This window comes from Vigna unguiculata, chromosome 6, assembly GCF_004118075.2.
Source record: "Vigna unguiculata cultivar IT97K-499-35 chromosome 6, ASM411807v1, whole genome shotgun sequence".
NCBI lineage: Eukaryota > Viridiplantae > Streptophyta > Magnoliopsida > Fabales > Fabaceae > Vigna > Vigna unguiculata.
The window spans coordinates 23819365-23830520 of NC_040284.1; the positions used below are offsets into that span (position 1 = coordinate 23819365).

At 31.9% G+C, this 11156-nt stretch overlaps 2 protein-coding genes across 2 annotated transcripts; both read left to right on the top strand.

The window, feature by feature from the left end:
- Positions 1-875: 875 nt before the first annotated feature.
- Positions 876-3043, top strand: LOC114187453 (benzyl alcohol O-benzoyltransferase-like). The gene is made up of 2 exons (XM_028075715.1): positions 876-1411; positions 1922-3043. The coding sequence occupies exons 1-2, from the start codon at positions 956-958 to the stop codon at positions 2807-2809; spliced, it is 1344 nt and encodes a 447-aa protein (XP_027931516.1). The 5' UTR covers positions 876-955; the 3' UTR covers positions 2810-3043.
- Positions 3044-5483: 2440 nt separating this feature from the next.
- LOC114189220 (benzyl alcohol O-benzoyltransferase-like) lies at positions 5484-7127 on the top strand. The gene is made up of 2 exons (XM_028077935.1): positions 5484-6031; positions 6123-7127. Exons 1-2 carry the CDS (start codon positions 5597-5599, stop codon positions 6999-7001), a joined length of 1314 nt encoding a protein of 437 aa, XP_027933736.1. The 5' UTR covers positions 5484-5596; the 3' UTR covers positions 7002-7127.
- Positions 7128-11156: the final 4029 nt, after the last annotated feature.

Genomic DNA, 11156 nt, shown 5'->3' on the forward strand with positions numbered 1-11156 from the left:
TCACATGGGGTTATTGTAAAACGGTTGTTGTGTTGGTAATGTCTTGTTGTGTTGATGCAGATAGAACACATCAGTTCCCACACTAAATGCATGTGGCCCATGCTGTCAGATTAATAATTGAAATTCATGGGGTATATCTTCAATCCTCTAATTTCTTGATTGAGAGGGATGAGATATTTGAATAAATGTGAACATGAGTAAATATCAAGATGATTTTTTTTTTATTATTTTAGTATTAAATTTTAATTATGTGTTTTGCTCTGATAACAAAAAATACAGTTATTGTTTTAATTATCAAGATGTCTTTGTTTTGCTCTTATTTGAGGGAAGTGATTTTTTTTTTTTTCATTTTAAACATTTTTGAAGCTTTTTTACCATTAACAAACTACCGCGTTTTTTTTTTTTCTTTTATTTACACATCAGAGACAGACAATTATATCGTACATAGTACTACCTATTTGCGGACGATAATGTCTAACGAGTGGTCTTGTCTTGTCACTCCAATTTTTTTATTTTTTCTTTTATTTACACATCAACTTCATGCAAACAGACAATTATATCGTACTTAGTACTATCTAATTGCAGATGATAATGTCTAATGTCACTCCAAATTTTTTATTTTACATATAAATTAGTACATAATTTAAACTAACCTTTTAATTTTAATATATTTTGTGAAGACCACACACAAATCGAGATTAACCACACAAAATATGAAAAAGCCAAACCATGGTTACTGAAAATTCTGTGACTGGTGCAGCACTTGATAAAGGATCTGTTAAACGAGTGGCATTGTGACACTTTGGGTCCATCACAGTAATCCTATGTTATCGAAACGTGTTTTCAATTTATTTTGTGCCAATGCATTTCATTTATAAAACACCAACACACTTAGCTCCAGAAACTCACACACCCACTATCTGCTTAGTTTCTCTTCTGTTCTTTCATAATTCTCATGGCCTCATCATCATCTTCTTCCTCTTCTCTAAACTTTACAGTGCGAAGGTGCGAACCAGAGCTGGTGCCTCCTGCTATCCCCACTCCTCATGAAGTTAAACTACTTTCCGACATTGATGATCAAGATGGTCTGCGTTTCCACATTCCGTTGATACAAATTTACCGAAAGCACGCATCGACGGCAGAGAAAGACCCAGTTCAAGTGATTCGACAAGCACTGTCGCAAACACTTGTCTTCTATTACCCATTTGCGGGTAGGCTCAGAGAGGGGCCTCACCGCAAATTGATGGTGGATTGCAACGGAGAAGGTGTCATGTTCATTGAAGCTGATGCTGACGTCACACTCGATGAGTTCGGTGATTCTCTCCACCCTCCATTCCCATGCTTCCATGAACTGTTATACCATGTTCCTGTCTCACAGCAAGTTACCAACATCCCCCTTCTACTCGTACAGGTTCAATAATGCTCTTTATTCATCACATGCTCTTTCCGTTAGTGAAACTTTCTGAAATTAAATTTTATTTCCGTTACCTTTATTTATCTGTGTTTCTATTGAACCAATTTCCATTTTTTTCTCCCCATATACTTTCTTCAAGATACCTCCGTCATAATGAATCCTCACTTCAGCCACCGAAACTTTTAAACATTACTACACCTATATCTTAGAAAAAGTTAATCTTTTTATTTAATTCTTCCTAAATTACTTTACAATTTAAAATAAAAATATAGTTTTATAGATGTGTAGAGTAAGAGGTGAAGTGTGCATCTATCATTACTCTGCTCTTATTAGCTAGTACTTTTCATGATCTATATCTTGAGACCGATATATCTTTCTATAAGCCTAAGTTATCCTTTCCAAATCTTCGTTTCCATACTATTAGGGCCCTTTATATGTTAAATATCTTTCTATAATTATTTTTCTCTTTATGTTGTTGATGTCGGAAATGAACTGATGACATCACAGGTGACACGCCTTAGGTGCGGTGGTTTCATCTTGGCCTTCTCCTTCAACCACACCATGTGTGACGGAACTGGTTTTTCACAATTCGTGAACACCTGGGCTGAAATAGCTCGCGGTGCAACCAAACCTTCCAATCCCCCGGTTTGGCGTAGGGAGCTTCTCATGGCAAGAGACCCACCTCGCATCACATGCAACCATCGCGAATACGAACATGTTCCAGACACAGTCAAAGGAACCGTCGCATCAAACGACCATGACATGGTTCTTCGATCGTTCTTCTTCGGACCTTCCCAAATAGCCGCTCTTCGTGGCTTGATTCCACCCCACCTTCATCACTGTTCCACTTTTGATCTCATCACAGCATGCTTCTGGCGCTGTCGTACAAAAGCGTTGCAGATAGAGGCAGAAGAGGATGTTCGCATGATGGTGATAGTGAACGCACGTGCAAAGTTCAATCCTCCTTTACCCGTTGGTTACTACGGCAATGCTTTTGCGTACCCTGCAGCAGTTACCACCGCAGGGAAGCTTCGTGAGAATCCGTTTGGGTATGCAGTGAATTTGATAAATAAAGTGAAGGGTGAGGTGACAGAAGAGTACATGCATTCTGTGGCGGATCTCATGGTGTCTAAGGGACGCTGCTTATTCACAACGACGAGATCGTTTATTGTGTCCGATTTGAGACGTTTTAGTTTGAGAGAAATTGATTTTGGGTGGGGTAATGCATTGTATGGTGGAGTAGCCAAAGCTGGGGCTGGAGCATTTCCTGCAGTAATATTTCTGATGTCGCATGAGAATGCAAATGGAGAAGAAGGTGCATTGATACCAATTTGGTTGCCTGCCAAAGCCATGGAAAAGTTTGAACACGAGTTATATGACATGCTTCGAAAATAAAACCATGAATTTGCTCTAGTATTGGCATTAATGTGTTTCCACTTGGGACTGATTTTTGATTATGAGGAGAATGTGATGTTAGGGGTAGAAGTTGTCCAGCCATGAATTTCAGGCAATTCAATGATGTGTCCACACTTGCTACACACATGGTATAAATGTCGTACTTATTTTCATAAAAAATATAGTAGTGGTAAAAATTTAATGTGATGTAAAATCAAACCAGCTATCATTAAAGTTTAAGACTATCTTGTATTTAAAAATTTATAACAAGGTTACATTACAAATTTTTTATGTTAATTAATGAAATTTAATCTAAGATACAATAATACTGTGTACAGAGTATCAACGAAAGATCCATCTCTCTCATTAAGAAATAATATTCAATAAAAATACATACCATGCTTATATTCCATAAATAATGAATAATAAATAAAAATACAAACATAATAAATATGTGATGCCAAAATGGTTCATATATTTTGATACGCTAAAAGAGATGTAATGAAGATGACATCATTAATAAATTTATATCTCATGAAAACCATCAAAACATAAAGTATAAATTTCAGATTCTTTCTAATGTTTTGTATGCATATATAGTATAACAAACATAAATTTTATAATAAAATGTTTTGAGCGAGTAGAAATTATGTTGTTTTGATAGAAATGCACGACTACACTCTTGTTACAATATATGCAAGTAAGCTAGAAATATTTTCAACAATTTGAAAACCAGAAATCAAATTTTTAAGTCACACTACTTGACAAAGTAGCTTCATAACAAAAACCATACTTTTTCTCCATGGTAGAAGCGGTAAGAGTTTATTTAATCCTTTTGCAAGAAATAGCTCCTCCTGCTATCATAAAAACAAAGCCAGGAGTAAATTTTCGGTTATCAAGACAATCAACAAACTCAGATTAACTAATGATCTAAAGTTGATCAATTTTTTTATAGGTCAACATGTGATCCTTAGTTCCCTACAAAAATCTAAAGACCTCTTTAACGTCTTTCCAATGATCAAAATCTGTGTCAATCAAATATCTCCCAAAAGCATTAACAGCAAAATCAATATTGAGACAAGTATATTAAACTACCAACAACGGAAGCACGTGGGATTTTTTTCATTTCAACTCTACCATTATCGGTTTGTCACCTTTTAAATAGGGGCAACATATGTTAAACCCATTTGAAGACTTTATCAACGACAAGCGGGAATGTTATATTTAAAAGTTAAGTATAGATAATATAAGATATGAAGTTAAAAAATAAAAAGGAAATTATAGTTAAATGTTTATTTCGAGCTTAAGTTCGATAGATAATTTAATTTAAGTTTATTTTTTTGACGCTAAATTTGGTTATTTGTTGGTATTCACTTCAAAAATAATGTTTTAGGGGTTAAGTATTTTAGCTTTTTGACAAATTTGTTGAAATGTTAATTGGCTGCTTTGCTTAAATAAAAGTGTGAGCAAAATAATTATATATTCTTTAAAGGATTTTCACTCAAGCGAGCGATGCATATTAACTATTAAAAAAATAAAATAAAAGAGATATTCTCAACGAAGCAAAAATATTATTGCTCAAGTGATGTTTTCTTTGGTGTTTTTTTATTATATAATAAATTAAATTGAATGAATTATACTTATGCATGTATCTTATTGAGTATATATAATTTTTGATATTTTGTGAATAAGACGTGATATATGATTATAATATGGTTATAATAAATCATATATTCATCTTTGTTGAAAGTACTCAATAATATAAAATATTGAATGAAAAAGTTGATTTTAAATGACAAATATGTAGTGGAAGAGTGTAAATGTTGGTTGAAAGTAGGGATGGAAATGCAGCATCCTCCGACCCGTACTTAGCCCGCAAAATGCAGATAGACTCGTCTGTCCTACATTTTAAATACAGGCTGAAAATTTTAGCTTATTTTGCATAAATGTGGGACCGTAAGTCAAACGGATCAATGTCCTAGTTTGTCCCACAATTTTATGATGGGTTTGTGGGTCGGACTATGCCTATATTACTACCCCTAGTTGAAAGTGACAATAGTTATTTTATTTCTCATTTACGTAGATGAATTTTATATGCATATATAATATATATACAACAGGTTAATTTAATTTATTAAAAAGTATAAGTATAGTTAATTTAATTTATTAATTAAAAGAAAAATTATTTTTTAATAAAGATTTTTTACAAACTTTTGACCATCCATATATGACACACACTTCAATAAAAGTTTAATGTAATTTGGAAAAAGAAAAAAAATATTTAAAAATGTAAACTTGTCAAAAACAAATTTGTCAAAATATTACAGTCATTGTTAAAAATCATAAATGTAACATTAGGAAGAAAGTCTAAATAATATATTTTTATAAAAGTATTGTAATAAATTAAAATCATATGACACCTGTATCAGCCTATTAATTAAAATCTCAAATAGTTACGCTAAAAGACGACTATTGACAAATGTCTTTCACGGTTTTCGTATTCTACGCCGTTGCTTATGGATTCACCTACGTTTTATTGACTTGTTTACGTTTTATGTTCAAACACAACGGGAGAACGTGAAACATAATGATATAAAAAGACTTTTTTCACTGATAAGCGAAGAAAGGATACAGAACGATGTTGAATTAAACAAAACAACGTGAAGTATGCAAGTACTCTTATTCGATTTTATACACGAGTTTTTGTTATCATCATAGTATAAAACGACAACAATCTTAGAAGCTGTCGGAAACTTCATAATCACAGATCCCTTCACAGATATACACATGGCTCCTCTAGAATTTACAGTGCGAAGGAGCGAACCCCAGCTGGTGCCTCCTGCTAGCCCCACCCCTACTGAGGTTAAGCCACTTTCCGACATTGATGATCAAGAAGGTCTGCGTATCCACGTTCCATTCATACAAATTTATCGAAAGCAAGAATCAATGGCAGAGAAAGACCCAGCTCAAGTCATTCGCCAAGCACTCTCGCAAGCACTTGTTTTCTATTACCCATTGGCGGGTAGGCTTAGGGAGGGACCTCACCGCAAATTGTCGGTGGATTGCACCGGAGAAGGTGCCATGTTCATTGAGGCTGACGCTGACGTCACGCTTGACCAGTTCGGCGATTCTCTCCAACCTCCATTCCCATGCTTCAATGAACTGCTACATGGTGTTCCTGCCCCACAGCAAATTACCGACACTTACCTTCTGCTCGTACAGGTATTCGAATTTTGAAGTGAGTTCTTCCTAACTATTTATTTATCTCTGTCTGTAGTTTGTTTATGCTGGATTTGAACCGATGACATCACAGGTGACACGCCTTAAGTGCGGTGGTTTCATCTTGGCCTTCTCCTTCAGCCACAACATGTGTGACGGAACTGGCTTTACACAATTCCTGAAAACCTGGGCTGAAATGGCTCGTGGTGCAACCGAACCTTCCGTTCCACCGGTTTGGTGTAGGGAGCTTCTCATGGCAAGAGATCCACCTCGCATCACATGCAACCATCGTGAATTCGAACATGTCCCAGAAACAGACACAGGCAATGGAAACGAGGATGACATTGTTCTTCGATCGTTCTTCTTTGGACCTTCCCAAATAGCCGCTATTCGTGGCTTGGTTCCCCCCGAACTTCAGCACTGCACCACGTTTGATCTCCTCACAGCATACTTCTGGCGTTGTCGTACAAAAGCATTGCAGATGGAGGCAGAAGAGGAGATTCGCATTATGGTGGTAGTGAATTCACGTCCAAGGTTCAATCCTCCTTTACCTGCGGGTTACTACGGCAACGCTATTGCGTACCCTGCAGCAGTTACCACTGCAGGGAAGGTTTGTGAGAATCCATTTGGGTATGCAGTGGAGTTGATAAATAAAGTGAAGGGTGAGGTGACAGAAGAGTACGTGCATTCTGTGGCGGATCTAATGGTGTCTAGGGGACGGTGCTTATTCACGACGGTGAGATCTTTGATTGTGTCCGATCTGAGACGTTTTGGTTTCAGAGATATTGATTTTGGATGGGGTAAGGCATTGTATGGTGGAGAAGCGAAAGGTGGTGGAGCATTTCCTGCAGCAATGTATCTGATATCGCATGAGAATGCAAATGGAGAAGAAGGTGCACTCGTACCAATGTGGTTGCCTTCCAAAGCCATGGAAAGGTTTGCACACGAGTTATATGACACGCTTCCAAAGTAAAACCAACCTACTCGTAAGTTTCTGTGTTTTACATGTTTATATAGTTTCTATGTAATTAAGAGAATTTTTGTTTATATTCCATAATGTTGACCATAACCAATCTAAAACTAGGAGTCCTAGTTTAATCATGTCTATCTTATAGTTTCTTAATAAATTTATGAAACAATATATTTCTTGTTCACGTCCTAGTACGGTTGAATGGCCGAAGAAAATTTTAGTTTGTTATTGAAATACAATAAATTGAACTCCAGAAGAGTTGAGTTTTCAATTTTTCTTTTCAAGCTTCGAACTATTTATTTTTAATATTTGTCTCGTAGCTTTGTCTTAAAAAGAAGGGCTATTATTGGTTGACAAAGTTTTTTAACAAAGGTTTTGACAAACTTTCTTATTTAGGTAAAAAAATATTATTTTATTATTTTATTTTAATTAAAAAATAAAAATTTAAGTTTGTTAATTCCATTTTTAGAAACTTTGTTAACTTTGTCAAAAAAAAAATTTGTCAATAGGTAATTTTCCTAAAAAGAATGTTAAGTTACTAGCGTGGTACATGTACCACAAATGACATAATGTATAATGTATCATGTTAACATTTATCACATTAGAACGTACAAAGGCACCATAAAAAATGTTATTTAGACACTTGAAAAATTTTCGCATTCAATTTACATTTATTATTTTAACTTTCAGTCTTTCTTTTTATTTTTAAATATACAATTTCATTTTTTTTAATGATTATTTTATCCCTCGATGGGTTGTCGAATAACTCTTATAATATCAAAAAGTTGTTTTTTTTCTTTACGAAACTAAAAGCGGAAAATAATGAGAGTAAACTTGAAAAAAATGAATTTACTTACTTGACCTTTTTTATGTGAATAATGATATATAAAAAAAAAGGAAATATGTGCAGAACAACTAAATAAGAGAGAATGTTAAACAAGAAAAAAAAATATTAGTTAATTATTTGCCCGAAGTCATTTTGAGAATACTTATGAGATGTGTATTAGATGGTTTTTTTTTATTTAGGAGATTTTTTAAATTCAAATTTGTAAAAATAGGTCCGTTGAATTGTTTTTTGCAAATTAGGGTCAAGTCGTTAGACGACATTACAGATGAAGTCGTTCTCCACCGTGTCCGTTTTTTTTTTTTTCAAAAAGCGAAACCGTATTCTAGGAAGCCGGTTTCATTCACTTTAAAAGTGAAGTCGTCCTTTGACGTAACGACTTCACTTTTTGGTTTTTTTATGTTCAGTTTTATGTATATTTTTTTAAATATATATTATTTAGTTTTTTTAAAATAGTTGTCTACAGTCAAAATATAAAAAAAATAGTTTTAAAAATTTTTAAAATACTTAATCTTTAAATCTTAATACAAAATTAAAAAAATAAAATGATACAAATTAAAAATATTAAAAAATCCTTCAATAATTATATTTGAATATTTAATTTGTTTAGGTTTATTTTATTTGTGTTTTAGTTAGTCTACTAACTATCAAATAAAAAGTATCATTTAATAAAATACTAAATTTGTAAAATCAAACGGAGAAGCAGAGGACGTTTTGACAATCAGAAGAAACTGGCGAAAAAATTGCCATTGAATGAAAGGAGGATGTCATTTTGTTTATCTACTGTAAACAAATATTTAAAAAAAAAACTAGATAATATATATTTAAAATTTTTTTACATAAAGCTGAACGTAAAAAAAAAAAATCAAAAAGTGAAGTCGTATCCAAGGATGACTTCACTTTAAAGTAAATGGAAAACAGTTTCCTAGAGCACAGTTTTACTTTTTCAAAAAAAGAAAAAAAGAAATCGGCACGGTGAAGAATGACTTCACTTGTAATAATATCGTCTCCAGTACGACGACTTGACTCTAATTTGCAAAAAAATATTCAACGGAACCATTTTTACAAATTTAAATTTAAAAGAACCCGTAAATAAAAAAAGCCGTAGTAGATAGAATAAATATTAGAGTATTTTAACATAGTAAGAGGACAATACTTTTTTTATTTTTTATTTTCTCAGTGATTAGCAAAGTAAAGAAGACGAGAAACACAACTTTTGAGGTTACAACGCTTTTCACTGCGGTTTTGAATATTTGAAACACTTACAAAAAAATAATAGAAACAAAATTAATTCACAAAGATAAGCCACAACAAAACTAATAAAAAAATAACGGAATAGAAATTCAAACTAGAAAACGTGAACGAGAGAACCTGAGATCCTTCACTATTAGTGTTCCCCACTAAGAATTCAGGGTAGACGGTTTGGTTTTAAGACGCGGTTCAGAGGGTTTGCGTTTTTTATGAGAACCTTGAACGCTCAGCAGTGAAGTTGGATTGACAGGGTTCAGTATTGTCAAAGGGTTGGATGAGTGTTCAATGTTTTAGAAACCCTAATGAGGGTTCTAAAAATATGAATGAGAATGAGGGTTCTCGAAATAGGAATGGAGTTTCTAAGAATGAGGGTTTCGAAAATCAAAACGAAAAATTATTTTTTGATTAACTGTTATTTTTTAAGTGGTTTTTTATTTGTTTATTTTTTTATTTTTAATATTTTAAAACCATTTAAAAGATAACACATCATATTATAAGAGAAAGTTATCAAGATTTAGTAGTCAAAATATAATTATTCAATGAAAACAAGGGTTTAACGCGAGATGGAATAAGTATTAAGGCGAAAAAGTATTAAGGCGAAAAAAATATCTTCTAATCAAATAATAAATTTGAAATAAATAAGAATGATTTATTTTATTTTTTTCAAAATTTGTGGAAGGAGAATTAGAAATAGCAAATGCTTGTTTTAATTAAAAAAAATAGTATTAAGATGGAGGGAATGAGATCCGTAAGAGTGAAAAGTATTATAGATGACATTTTTAAATTTCATATTTTCAATGAAAAAATGTGTTAGTTATAAAACTGTTATATTACACAACAAATATTTATTTAGAATATCAACGCATTAAAATTGTCATATTTAATTTAATTTTTTTTAGTGTGATATTATATAAATTCTTTACGATATAATATTTTGAACTTTTATAATGAATTTCAATATTCACTATTGCATAAGTTTTGCTACATATAGATTTACTCAAATAATTACATACAAATTTATGTAATTACCTAAAGATAAATTCATATAAATATTCATATGTAATTATTTACAAATAATTACCAACAGATAAATTCATATATAATCACGTACAAATAATTACATGCTCGCGAACCGCAATTTTTCTTAATTGGCATGCTGACACATGATACTTTGCACCCATAATAGTAAGCTTGTTTGAAGAATACATAACTATTCAACTGAAAACACAATTTTTTGGTCAATCAATGTTATTGTTCATACATGGTCAATCTTGTAACAATTGAGGCATTGTCCCTTTTTTATGGTAAATGTTAGTACGATTTACATCATTTAATTTGTTAGTTAAATTTGGTTCTTCTTATGAAAGGACATAATATAAAAACACAAATATTTGCTTTATAAATAATATATCTGAAACCATACACAAGAATAAACAACCCTCATTTCATCTATGAATTATAATATATAGAATTTTGACATTATTAATGTTATTATCGTCTCAAATTCCCCTTTTCCCCTTGTTTCTTCCAAACCTAAATTCGTACAAAATCACGAGAAAAATTACTCTAAATAAAAATAAAAATAAGTTGTTTTTCATTTAACGTGAATTTTTTATTTTTTATTTTTTAATTAATTTTGGAAATCAAATAGACACTAGTTCTATATTAAAAAATCAATTCTAATCAATTTTACATCATTTGATGCAGAATAACACGTACTAAAATAATCAATTTACTTAATTTTCTTAAAATATATTTTTAACACAATTTTAAATTCACACATACATTTTTTACATTTTAAAATAAGTATACTCAACTATGATATAATGTTTCTATATATTTGAAACTTTTATCATGTTATAAATTAACTTACATGACTTTTTAAACCCAAGAAATACATGCCCTTAAATATCAAATCTTTATTGTATGTTGTAAGATATCATAATGAACCTTTAATTTTAATTAAAACTAACACTAAAAAAACCCTCTAATAAGAAACTAAAACAACACTATATTTGTCCATGTTGCAACATCTTTCTTTTATGGCAATTAACTAAAATCTT